The sequence below is a fragment of the Sus scrofa genome, chromosome 8 (assembly GCF_054392235.1).
Source record: "Sus scrofa isolate SSC_HxYL_T2T_F1_AM1 chromosome 8, Sscrofa_HxYL_maternal_Yorkshire_Landrace_v2.0, whole genome shotgun sequence".
Classification (NCBI taxonomy): domain Eukaryota; kingdom Metazoa; phylum Chordata; class Mammalia; order Artiodactyla; family Suidae; genus Sus; species Sus scrofa.
In genome coordinates this window covers 142,010,247-142,024,118 of record NC_139390.1, presented here as the reverse complement: position 1 = coordinate 142,024,118, position 13,872 = coordinate 142,010,247, and the positions used below count along the sequence as shown (strand labels likewise).

Below are 13,872 nucleotides of genomic sequence, written 5' to 3'. Positions count from 1 at the left end.
GAGCCCCCTCCTGCCAGGTGAGGACACAGCATGCACGGCCATCCGTGAACCAGGCATCGCGCTCCCACGGAGCGGGGACACGGAAGCTGCTGGTGCCTTGCACTTGGGCTTCCCAGCCTCCGAAACCACGAGCAATAAAGGTCTCCTGTGTAGTAAGACACCTAGCCCACAGCGCTCTTGTCACTGCAGCCCAAACAGACCGACAGGACCGCTGCTCCTAACTTTCTGTTTACATTTTGTTTCTCCATTTTCTCAGGAAGAATGGAAGGCCTGGCTTGGCTGATTTGTAAGATCCCTCCCAGCTCTCAAGTTCAATGGCTTTATCTAGCGACAGACATAAGAAATATCCCTGCCCCTTCTTCACTGAACTGCTTCTCAGTTTCAGGTCTTTTTTTTTTTTTTTTTAGAGCCTCACGCTCGACATATGGAGGTTCCCAGGCTAGGGGTTGAATTGGAGCTGTGTCTGCCAGCCTACACCACAGCCACAGCAACATCGGATCCTTAACCCACTGAGCGAGGCCAGGGATTGAACCTGGGTCCTCAAGGATACTAGTCAGGTGTGCTACCGCTGAGCCAGGACGGGAACTCCAAGCTTTCAGGTCTTGGCTTAGAGGCTAGTTCCTTCCAGGCTGCAGGGTGGGACCCCTCTCTGTGTTCCTGTGGTATCTTACTTTACCTCATTATAGCACATCCCTCTCTAGAGTATAATTATCTGTACATTAATGTGGGGGTTCCCTGCTAGTCTGCAAATTCCGGGGGGATTGAGACTAGTCTTTAAGGGTGTATCCTCAGCGCTGATTCCCAGCAGAAGCTCGGTCATGGGTGTGGAGTGACGACATGGCTGGATGGCTCCTGAGAGCTGCACCCTCCTCTGGTCACTGGCCTGGTGATGAAACATGTCCTCAGATAACTCTTCAGGGAACACACTGAAACAGTCTTCATTCTTCTGCCTGCATTTAGAAATAGTCTCTGGACGTATGTACCACGAGTATACACCTCATGAATCAGGGTCCCACATTTTTTTAAAAAGGGAAAAGATTTTACTTAAAAAAAATCTTCCATTTGTATGGTCAGAGAAACCCAGACTATTATATTCAGCTCAGTTCTCATGAATAAAATAAAAGACTCTCTGCCTTCTTCTCATCCGAGCTCTTCAAATTAATCTAAGGTCTGATTGTCCCAAGGCGTCACTAATTGGAGAGCAACATCATTTGTATCACAAAATTGGAAATGACGTATAGCGTAGAGCGATGGTTAAATAAACCATGACACGCAAATGGTGAACTCACGCAGCCCAGGATAATGGTGCCCACAAGATCATCTGAAGCGAAAAAGCGAGGCGTAAAATTACATAAGCAGTATGACTGCTGTCATGTAAAATGTATCAAATATATGCATAAAATATAGAAGGAGACGCTGCAGAACCTGCACAGTGGCTGCGCTCATGTGTCAGGACTGTGGATGGTTTTCTTTCTACTTTTCTGAATTTTGCAGATTTTCCTGTGTTATCCTCATGGGAAAAAATTCAAAATCAACAAACTGTGTGATTGGTCATTGAAAAATATCTCGTTATTCTCGACTATAAACTTTTGGGTACGGTACCAGTTGTATCCACCTGAAAGAGCTGTACCAAGGGAAAACAGAGACCTTATGATGAAATCAACAGAAGACAGGGCTGGAAAGACACAGAATCCTCTGGAGTAGCCGCTGCCTGTGGGATAAGAGTCATCGCTGGGGTTCCCTGGTGGCCTAGTGGGTTAAGGATGTGGTGTTGTCACTGCAGCGGCTCGGGTCGCTGCTGTGGCACAGGTTCAATACCGTATGTAGGCAGGGCCAAGGAAAAAAAGGGGTCATCACTGATCTAAGCTCTGACTTCGTGCCAGGCATTTCCCAATGTTTTTTCCCCATTATATCCTCATTACTGAAACTGTAAGAGACAGGGTACTACTGTTATTCCCATTTTACAGCTGAAACAGAGCCTTGGAGCCGTCAATCGTTTCGCTGGTACGTGGGGAGTCAGTACGAGCCTGGGCCTCTGTCTCCCCCAGCCGGCATCTCACCATGTGTGTGCTACTACTGGCTCCCAGGTCAGAGGAGAGGCAGGGGTGGGGATGAGTACATCTCTAAGCCGTCCTTCCTCTCATGCAAGGGTCTCTTGTGTCAAAGGCCAGCCTCTATTTCCATTTTCAGGAGACACTGTTTGGATAAGTCCTCAAAGGACTCCTGCCTCTCAGTGGAGATGGTGTCCAGTGACCCCCTTGTTCATCATATCATCTCAAGGCTCCACCAGAGGGGATCCAAAAACTGTCCCTCTTTGCACATAAATCCGTTGCTCTGGGGCAACGAACCCATTCAGGAGTGCTCTCATCGTGGCCGACTCTGTAGATCCAGACCAGCATGGGCACAGCCCGTGCCAGCTCCCTACTTAAAATGTGAACGGAGGTCGAGCTCCACTTGCCAGCATAATCACAGGGGTCTTTCGCCTCGTCTGGCTGAAAATAGATGCACATGCGCACGGACTGAATGTGCTCAGCTGACACCACTCGTGCACACAAGCACCTTGGGGCTCTTTGTTACGTGGGTCTCTGCCCAGAAACCTATTGGGGTTTCCACCGCCAGGAGTGGGGGAGGGGAGACACTGAGCCAAGAGAATTCTGGGAGAAGAGAGCAGGGCCCCCAACAGAGTCCAGTCCCATTGGACTCAAGTCTATCTGCAAAATAAAGCAGTCATCTCTGTCCTCCTCGCCTCCCGGGAAACAGGAAAAAAACGACAGTCACATTCCAGGAAATCAGCCAGGCGGATGGGTCGAAAAGGAAATGACAAGTGGGCTTAAAGGAAACCCATTCCAAAATCAAGTCCCAATTCAAACAAATGGGGAAGAGGGAAATTGCAATGAGCGAAAGAGACGGAACCAACGGAAATCCCAACAAGAAGACCCGACCGTCACGTGCTTCGGGGCCAGCGGCTTGGGGATGTCACTGCAGCCCGTCCCCGAGGGAGGCGGGCGGTGCCGGTTCACTTACTTTCTCTGGAACCGGACCACAGGGTCAGCCAGCAGGTCGGTAACGTCCAGCTTCCTCCCCTTCTCGATGACATCCCGGTGCTTGCGGACAAACAGCCACCCGATGTGAGAGAAGAAGAAGCCGCGCCGGGCGTTGTGGGGGTCAGCGTCCGTCTCCGAGTACTTGTGGTGGACGCGGTGGTCCCTGGACCACTCGAAGATGTCGTTCTGCAGAGAGAATGCAGACCTGAGTGAAGCGCCGAAGGACCCCCGAGCCCCCGGCAGGCTTCCCAGCCTCCCGCCTGCCCCCACCCCTCAGCCTCCCTCCCCCGCCCACCTCCTCTCCTCCTCAAGTTCAATCCCTGGGGTTGGTCTGGGGGTGGTTTCATCCAAACAGGAATCCAGCCTCACCTAGTAGGGATCTTAGCTTGGGCTTGAGATGTGCCCCTGCAGGAGGTTCCCGCCTGCCAGGGGCGGGAACTTGAAAGAAAGTGCCAGTGGGGGCTACCCCTGTCCCCTGGGAGATCATTCAGCTGAGGAATAGAGCGATCCAGGCTCAGGAGAAAGCCTTGGTGGTCCGAGGAGAGTGCCATCTTAAGTGAGAAAGGAGACTGGTTCTTAGCCAGCCTCTCTAGCCCCCTCCCCCTATGGGCTTCACGTCCAACACACGGAGAACAGGAAGCCAGCAAGTAAAAACCCAAAGAGCTCCTTCACCAAAGCGCTGCAAAATACCAGGGCCCAAAAATACTGCTTGAGAACTGCTCTACCAGCGTGTCACAGAAAGGGAGGGGAGGGGACGCTGGCGTCTTGGGGAGTCTGGTGTACTTGGCCGGATACACCAAGCGGAAAAGCAGCAATGCCTAAGGGGCCGGCGGCTCTAACTGGAATCCCAAGAGAGACTCTGGAGCCCAAGGATGGAGAAGCACCAGAGTCCAGAAGATTCTGCCAAACCACAGAGAGGGTGGGGCTCAGGCCCACGTGGGGGACCGGCTTGTTTACTCTCTGGTGATGGGAGAGCGTGCCAGGAGCTGGAGGTCCTGGGTGAGCTATCGGGGCAGCATTTCAGCTGACATCGGTTTGGTTTGGTTTTGTTTGGCTGCCCCTGCTGCATGGGCAAGCTCCTCAGCCAGGGATCGACCCCGTACCATGGCTGCAACCTGAGCCACGGCAATGGCAATGCCGGATCCTTACCCTGCTGAGCCACCAAACTCCTGGGCTGACATTGTTAATGAAACCTTATCCATGGCCACGGACCGGGGAGACCTATAGACTCGCCATTTAGACTCCGTTTTGTTTTCATCTGATAATGCTTTCAAAACTTGAAGACGACAAATGAGGTTAGGAAGGAAGTGCTTCTGACAGGAAAATTATAGTTGACCCTTGAACAAAACGGTTTTGAACTTCGCAGACATTTTCAACAGTAACTATGGCTGTACTGCAGAGTCTGAAGCGGATTGAATCTGAGGATATGGAGGAACCATGGATGGGAAAGACTGGCAATAAATCACAGGCTAATTACACTGTGAAAATGTGGGCGTGATGATTGCTGGAATCTAAAAAAAGGGCACAATGAACCTCTTTGCAGAACAGATACTGACTCACAGACTTTGGAAAACGTATGGTTTCCAGATGAGACAGGCTGGGGGGGCGGGGGGATGCACTGAGGCTGTGGGATGGAAATGCTGTAAAAATCTGGTGGTGATGATTGTTGTAATTTAAAAAAAAAAAGGACGCAAATTAACCCCTGAGTTGTTCAAGGATCAACTCTAATCTGAAAACAAAAATAAGTGTATATAGTGTATAAGCCTTTTCAGAAAGGTACGCATGTTTCATATGATACCATTCAGTACTTCACCATGCTTTTACTAGGAATTTGCCATTTCACAAGTACTGGCTTCATCCTGCTGATGAGAAGAGATGGAACTGTTTTTTATTCCCAAAGTCCTAACAGTTTGTTTTATTTTTTTGTTTTAATCCAAAAAGGGTTCTTTTTGGTTTTTGGTTTCTCTGGCTCACCTAGAGAAACCAAAACTCTGTTCAGCTTATTGCACCGCTGACAACTTTTAAAATTGGCTGAACCCTTTCGTAATGGCACCACGAGAGGGAAGGTAGAGAGACCTTGAGAATATGCTTGTCTTTGAATATAAAGTGGGGAAAAAGGTGCTTAGCAGCCTGTATAAGGCGAAAATTATAGCCTGGCTTCCTGTGATAAGAAAGAGGTCTTTAGATGTTCCCAGCGGGTGGAACGAGTGAAAACATTTATTATTTATAATCACAGAATCGGGAGTGGGGATGGAACTGCAGCCCAAGGAATAATTTCTTCCTTCTGTATTGGTTTACTGCTTTTATTTCAAACCCATGTGAACACAGAAGAAGGGAGGGTACACGCTGCCCCAGCTCACAGATGCCAGAACTAAGGCTTAGCAGACATTTACCCACGTTCATCCGCTAGGCCCAGCCGGTCATGGAACAGAGATGGCGCTCCTGTGCTTCGCGCACGCTCCCTTCCCCAAGACATGCCCCTCATTCTCCCAAATTACAGACAGCTCTTGCTTTCACTTGCTAAAAGTTTACGCTGGTTCTTTAATTTAGTTCCGTGCAATTTTACAAAAACTCTAAATGGAGCATTCCAAAGGGCTAGAAACATCCTCCTCCTAAAATTAAGCATACTTCAGCAACAACAAAAGAATGATGATGAAGACAAGTTAGGACAGAGCTATTTCTTTATGTTAATTCCTCTACCTGGACGCCTTCCTGACAGAAGCCGTGGGATGAGGCAAGAATCGGGGCCACATTCCCAATGATCAAACGTACAATCGAGCCAAACATACTTTGAGGTGCATTTTCAAAAGCCTTCTGCTATTGTCTTGTTTTGAACTCTAAAGTCGAGTCCAGCAAAAAATGACTCCAAGAACAAGACACAAGCCAACGATAGGGCAGAAAGGGAGCAAGCGTCGTCGCATGTTTGGCCCTGAGCCTCTTCCCGCCCTTTTGTTTGCATTTCAATTTGATGGCCAAGGGACTGAGAATGGAGCCAGCCTGTGAAGCGCATTTGCGTTTGCTGAAGGTGCGTCTGGGACAGTCAGTCTGTGCGGAAGGGCTGCCGGGGCGGAGAGACGGCCGAGCAAACCTGGGGTGGCAGGTGCCTGCAGCCGCTGCCACAGCCCCAGCCACCTCCTGGTCGCTGGGTGTTTACACAGACCCATCGCCCTTGCCTGGAAAGAGTGGGCTTCACGCAGAGGGAGACAGCGACCTTCCATCAAGGAAACCAACTGGCTGTCAAGTCTGCGTGATCTGTCTGTGCTCTGTGCACACATTTAAAATTTCTTTTTAATTTCATTACAGTATCGTTGATTTACAGTGTTCCTCCAGTTTCTGCTGCTACAGCCAAGTGACCCAGCCACCCCTACACACCTGTTCTCGTTGGGGTCTTTTGTTGGTTCGTCTTCCACCATGTTCTAAGCCAAGAGACTGGACACGGCTCCCCATGCTGGAGGGCAGGACCCCACTGCCCGCCTGTTCCAAAGGTAGCCGTCTGCATCGGCCAAGCCCAAGCTCCCGCCAGCACCCCCAGCCCCCGCCCCCCAGCAAACGCAGGTCTGCCCTCCGTGTCCATGACCTGTTCGTTTTGTAGACAGGGTCACGGTGCCATATTTCAGACTCCACACATGAGAGACGTCACACGGGGTTTGTCTTTCTCCGTGTGCACGCCTCGGCAGGATGCTGAGCTCCACAGCCAGCCCTGAAGCCTAAACACGCACGCTTTCCAACACATCCGTTAACAGAGGACTGAATTTGCAACTTAGAGTCTGCACCTAACAGTTGGCTCTGGTAGCTCACGTCTGAACACACTGTCCCACTCCCTTCAAAAGCGGACACTTGCCACTTTTACGGATATGGATCATTCTTGACCAAGAATCGCTGTGGTGAAGGCAGCGACATCCGTTCTAAAGAGCCCTGGCTCATCTGCAGCAGCATGAATGGGCCTAGGAATGGTCACACTTAGCGAAGAAGGTCGGACGGAGAATGGTCACACTTAGCGAAGAAAGACAGCCATCTTTCAGATGAGATCACTCATACAGGGATCTAATAAATGACACCAAAGAACTTACAAAACAGACGCAGACGCCAAGATTTTGACGTCAAATTCGTGGTTACCAAAGGGGAAATGCTGCGGCAGGGGACAAATTGGAGAGGTGAGATTGACAGCGGCAGGGGACAAATTGGAGAGGCGGGACTGACAGGTGTGCACCACTGTGTGTAAAACACATGGCAACAAGGACCTACGGTGTAGCACAGGGAAGTCTACTCAATACTGTGTGATAACCTGCATGGGAAAAACGTCTGGAAAGGAATGGCTCAGCCGAAATGAAGCTGACGAGCATCCACGAAGACTCGGGTTCGATCCCTGGCCTTGCGCGGTGGGTTAAGGATCTGGCGGTGCCATGAGCTGGGGTGTAGGTCACAGACGCGACTCGGATCCAAGTTGCTGTGGCTGTGGTGTCGGCGGCAGCTACAGCGCTACAGCTCCGAATGGACCCCGGCCTGAGAACTTCCATTAAAAAAAAAAAAAAAGAAAGAAAGAAAGAAAAAGAAAGGAATGGATATATGTATAACTGATTCACTTTGCTGTACACCTGAAACGAACACAGCTTTCTCAGCCGACTACACTCCAGCAAGATGTATTAAAAAATAAATAAAGAGCGCTGGTTCTAAGTGAGGTACGGATGGGGGTGGAGGGAGCAGGAGAAGAGGAGAGAGTCAGCTGGGCGCGCCCCGCTCGGTGGTAGGTTTTCTTATCCACGGAGAAGCCTGGACGGCCCTCCTCTTTGGTCTCCAACAGACATACACCGCAAGCCACGGCACTTACGTTTTCCTAATAGCCGCATTTAAAAAGTGAAAACAAACAAGCAAGTTGTTTTCCTCACGTACTCTTACTTAACATAATATATTCAAAATATCATTCAACCTGTTATTAGCATAAAATCATGAATGATATATTTTACACGATTTTTTTTTCTGTCCTAATTCTTCGAAACTGGGTGTGTATTTCACACTTCTAGCATACCTCACTTCAGACCAGCCACATTTCAAGTGCTCACGGGCAGGGCAGTTCTACCCGCCGCACGTATACTTTTTTGTTTGTGTGTTAAAATTGAAAGGTATCTAAAAATTCAGTGTTGCCTATGGGTGAGGGTGAGAGATTGGCACAGACCACACGAAGGGCAAATGCACCGCAGATATCAAAGGCGTTAAAATTGTGCAATTCATTTCCTGGCATTTATCCTAAGGAAATAATCATGGGTGGGTACAAGGATTTAACCACAAGGATGCTCACTGAAGCAAAAACTTGGAAAAACCCTGAATTTCCACAAACCAGGATTTGACTTAGTACCTTGTGATACATAAATTAGTTGAATACTGTGTGTGTGTGTGTGTGTGTGTGTGTGTGTGTGTGTGTGTGTGTGTACATAGAAAATTTCTGGAGAGAAATATTAAGAAAAAAAGTCTTATCTCCTGGGATAGACCACGATGGAAAATAACATTTAAAAAGAACGTATATATAGTATGACTGAGTCACTGTGCTGTAGAGCAGAAATTAGCACAACATTGTAAATCAACTATACTTTGATTTTAAAAAAGAGAGAGGAGGCGTTCCCATCATGGTGCAGTGGAAACAAAATCCACTAGGAACCATGAGGTTGCGGGTTCGACCCTGGCCTTGCTCAGTGGGTTAAGGATCCGGCGTTGCCGTGAGCTGTGGTGTATGTAGGTCGCAGACGCTGCTCGGATCCCGCGTTGCTGCGGCTGTGGTGTAGGTCGGCAGCTACAGCTCCAATTAGACCCCTAGCCTGGGAACCTCCATAAGCTGCAGGTACAGCCCTAAAAAGCGGAAAAAAAAAAAAAAAAGACAGGAGAGTTTAACTAATTTAAAAAATAAATAAATAAAAAGAGAGAAAAAAGTCCTAGGGCTACCGCAGGGGAGGAAGAGGAAGAGGTAGAAGAAAGACTTTTACATTTTATTCTATATTCTGAAATTTTTTACAAGACTATCTGTTGGTTTTATCTTAGAAAACTCATTGACAAAACAGGATATAGTGATATTGACATGGAGAGATGAGGCAGAAAGTAAAATAAAAGACAGTTTTCAAAATCATACAGTAATGAATGCGTTTTTAGTAACAATGTGCATTTAAGCATAGAAAAATGTTGACGTATATGTCAACCTATTTACAGCCGTTCTTGCTGGGAAGTGGGACAGTGGGTGATTTTTAATTTTTCTTTTAGTTTGTATTTTCGAAATTTCTGGTAGAATCAAGCTTTTCTTTAGCAGTATGAGGGAAACAAATTATTTTTACGTTTCTACACTCTGAATCAAAACAGCCTGGCGTCTGCCATCCGCCCTGTGTTAGGAAATGCTAGGAAGCAGTTACATGCATCTAGGGGTCCAGTCAGCGATTGTAGTTACATCACCTTTCTTCTGTCTTTGTTCTTATCCGCGCCAAACAACCCCACTCCCACCAGGCTGACAGTGTCCGCGTTGAAACCCATCCTGTATCTGGCACCTCTATCACTTCACTCTCCCTCGTAGATAACATCCCGACACAGGGTCCCTGCTGAGACTGCAGAAATTGAAACGGATCACATGGTGATTTTTCTCCATAAGCACAGCCTCGAGTGTTCTCTGGGACTCGAGCAAAAGGTAATCAATCTCAAAAGCTCCACTGAAGCAGATTATGAAGCAACCTGCTCCATCAGAACGACTTTCCCCCAACTCCTTTATGTTCAAAATAAACTCTTGAATCCTCTAAATGGCAGGAGGGAACTGCCTCTGGGTAGCAAAATGAAGGCCGACCGTAAGCAGCATTAGCTCATCCCATTCAACCATCTGAGACCAGAATCTCTGACGGGCTTTCCCCTCTACAGCTGCAAACAGATGCGTGCTTCTGACCAGACACAACACGGCCCTTCTGTGCCCTAATTCAACTGTGTGCTGCTGAAAGTTCCAGGAGGGAAAATCTACCAGGTGGCCTCAAAACATCGCCAAAGGGAATTCCACCTGTACTCATGATACATCTTTGTTTCTAGGCGGTGGTGAAAAAGAAACTAGGACCAGCAGGTCAGCAGGTTTGAGAGTACAATGTATGTATGTGCGTGTGTGTGCATGCGTGTGTGCGCGCGCGCATGTGTGTGTGTGTGTGGGTGGGTGTGTGTGTGTCTTATAAGCAGTGGCGTCCTGTTGGGAAGAGTCATTCTATCAAGGGCGTCAAAGTGGCCGCTACCCTTTAGGGACCCGAAGGCTCGTGTGAAGTAGATTTCTTCTCAGTCTCTGGGTCTGAATTTAATCTCCTGCGGTTCAACCGCAACTCGGTCCTATTCGAACAGCGAAGAACGTTCGGTGCTTTCCCCAGCGTTGACACCGGGTCAGGACCCATTTCCCTCGAGACAGCACTGCCCATGTGTGAGAAGAGCCCAGAAAGTCCCCAAGAAGGGCCTGGCAGCTTTACACCTGGCAAGTTACAGCTTCGAGAGAACAAGTCCCCGCTTGCGGCCGAGCCCTCCTGTGGCACTCAGCCCGGGGAGGTTTTAGGAGCTCGGCAAACAGTGAAAGGCCAACTGTGGTGGTTTAAAAAGCCTTTGCTGACAGAGTTTAAAGACTGCAAAGTAGGAAAGAGGTGTGTCATATTTTGTTTTACTATCCAGTGTTTAAATCTCTTACCAGGAGAACGTCTTAGAATAAGGCATATTTTTTAAAAATACCTGTTTTAACACATATTTTTAAGATGGCTCAGGTAGTCCTCTTGGTAGACTAGTTTGCCTTATGCAAATCCTTCCAATTTGGGTTTGGAGGGCTTTGTGGTCCATGATGCGACTTTTGTGTGGGCCTGCTAACCTGGTTCTCCTTCACTCGATGAGTCAAAATTCCAGGGAAGAAAGAGCCTGAGAAACACTAACAGCCCAGGAGCAGTGGACACACCTTGTTCCCAGACCTTGGTTTTAAATACCATTTCCCACTAAAAGGAATCAGGGCTCTTTGGTGAAACGGCTCGTGCCAGGACAAGCACACGAGGAACTTAGCATGTTTTATTACGCCAGAAAGTAAGGAATGGCCCCAAAACCGATGGGGATGCGTTAAAAGGACATAGGAGTCTAATTGCAGTGTCTCGCACTGAACAAACTAGGGCAATTAGATGAATAATTTGGGGCATTAAGACAAATAACAGGAATGGATTAAAATCCCTCTAATAAATTAAGAGCCCATGAGCCCATGATAAGTAAATAAGAAGTAAAACACCAACCAATGAAGGTAGAAGAAAAAAATGGAGTTAGAAAATCACCATTTTGCAGGTGCCATGGCAATAACCAATTCAGGCAAGACTCAGCAGAAAGGCATAAGGTAAAAGGTTGATGAAAAAAAAATTACGCAGGTTCACAGTATCTCGGCATAAATTACCCACTGATTACAAAAGGACAAACAGTAATCTCACAGTGGAGAAACACCGCTGAACTAGGTGACTGAGGCTCACACCACCAATAATGTGACGAAGTGACGCCAGACGCCTCTCGTTTGATGCTCTAGACACAAGATCATTAGTGCAGAATTCCTGCCAAAAATGCAGACTCTGAGTGTAGTTTTGAGGAACTATGAGCAAAGCAAAAATGAAGAGCATTCTGCAAAATAACTGCTCTGCACATTTCAAAAATGTTAGTCATAAAATCAAAGAAAGACCGAGGAACTCTGCCACATGAAAGGAGCCCGAAGAGCCATATCAACTCATTATTATGCAGGCCCTGACCTGGCTCCTGGGCTAGGACTCTGGACACAGCACGATATGAGCATTACAGTCCCTGGCCTTGGTACAGGCGAAATGTCCTTCCCACTAGGAAATCACACTGAAGTTCTGAGGGATGAAGAAGCACAAAGTTTATAACTTACTTGCAAACGATTCAGGAAGAAAATAACAGAGAAGAACGCATGTACCACACACGCATGGAGAAAGAAAGAGAACAAACGGTAAAGCCACAAGGAGGCAAAATCCGTTAACAGTGAGTGAATCTGGGTGAAGGGGATACAGAGTCCTCTGTGGTACTTTTGCAACTTTTTGGGCAAATCTGAAATTATTTCAACATAAAAAAAGCGAGAAAGAAAAAAACGCCAAGGGCATTTATCTTTAAAAATCTCAGATTTTCAGGAGTTCTCGTCCTGTCTCAGCAGGTAAAGAACCTGACATAGTGTCGGTGAGGATGCAGGTTCCATCGAGGCTGTACTCAGCGGGTTAAGGACCCAGCGTTGCTGCGAGCTGTGGTGGAGGTCGCAGGCGCAGCTTGGATCTGGATGTGGCAGGTGGCAGCTGTGTGGCTGGCAGCTGGAGCTCTGATTTGACCCCTAGCCTGGGAACTCCCATATGCCTCGGGTGTGGCCCTAAAAAGACAAAAAACAAAAACAAACCCTCAGATTTCCCCCCTTTCCCTCCCCTTCTCCCCACCTCCCCTGTTCAGGCTTTCATCGCTTTACCTGGACTCCTGCCGCCAGCCCTTCCCTCCCACAATCTGTCTGGTTCACCGCCGTCGCAATCCTCGTATCCATAGTCCCCAGATACCTCTCATCCTCTCGCCTCTGATCCGACAGCCCCTCCACATTACTCTTCCCATCAAACCTAAGCATTTCTTCTCCCTGGCAAGCAAACAGTTAAATCGAATTTAACCGCCAGATCATTCTTGCCTTTCCCTTGACAAATACGCACTGAGGCACTGAGCGCAGGAATGTGCTAGGAGAGAAAGAAAGAACAAGACGGTCAAGGCCCTGTCCTCCAGGAGTCTGTATTTATGGAGAAGACACAACAAATACGGACTGGGATTAGGGCGAGAAGCAGATGAGTACAGGGAGATACAAGGGGGACCCTGAGACGGGCAAGGGCTTTCTAACCGGTTTCTTAGGCTGGGAAGAGCTGGGTGGGAGTGAGAGACAGACGGGAACTGGCTCAGGTAGAGGGAAGGCGGGCGTGGTCTGGGAGTTACTGGGTATAATAAGGACATCGCTGGTCTTTGTCCCCAGTGGTTCCCGGCAGAGCTTCAAAAACGGCTGGAATTTCCTCCGTGGTAGGAGGGTCTTAATTATGCTAATGAGGTGACCCAGGACGGACCCCTGGATAACTTCAAGATGGGGGCTGGTCCCCAAAAAGACCAAGCTTGCGATCAGGGGGTTCAGTCTCTAGAGACTCAACTCTGCCTCGAGGCCAGCAACTTCATCCATCAGGTCTTTATAATGAAACTCCACGAAAAGCTCTGATGCTGAGGCTCAGAGGAGCGCCCGGCTGATATGCACACCGACGTATGCACACCGACGTTCGGGGAAGGGGTGGTGCCCTGACGCCACGGGGTCCTCCCCGATCTCCCACTGTGTCTCTTCCAGTTGGTCCTGATTTACATTCTTGATAAGAAAACCAAAATAGTCACTAAGCACCACCTTCAGTTCTGTGAAGTGTTCTAGCAAATTACTGACCTGAGGGAATTGTGGGAACCCCTGAATGTGTAGGTAGGGGGCACCCTGGAGACCCCTGCTTGTGGCTGGCATCTGAAGCCGGGGCTTCCAGGCAGAGGACTGGGACTTTTCCTTGTGACTCTGAAGCCAGCTGGCGTGGACAGGGTCAGCACGGCACTGAAGGACCCCCGCGTGGGGTGAGACAGAGCCCGGGCGGAAGAGAGCTTGATCACACAGGGCCTTCGCGCCATGAAAACGGGGCTGGATTTCATTCCAAAGGCAATGCTGGGCCGCAGAAAGACTTTGTTTCCTTGCTAGAGGGTGGTTTAATTTTCAATCGGTTCTGTGTGGCTGCTGTCGGGGGAGGGGCAAGTGCTGGAGGTGGGA

The 13,872-nt window shown here is 48.6% G+C and overlaps 1 protein-coding gene across 2 annotated transcripts in view; it reads right to left on the bottom strand.

Moving 5' to 3' along the window:
• The window catches only part of SCD5 (stearoyl-CoA desaturase 5), a 126,673-nt gene that overhangs the window by 35,770 nt on the left and 77,031 nt on the right, over positions 1-13,872 (bottom strand). For both annotated transcript variants that reach the window (NM_001114278.1, XM_084970623.1), the window contains 1 exon segment: positions 3,025-3,230. In NM_001114278.1, coding sequence (NP_001107750.1) covers positions 3,025-3,230 — 206 coding nt within the window.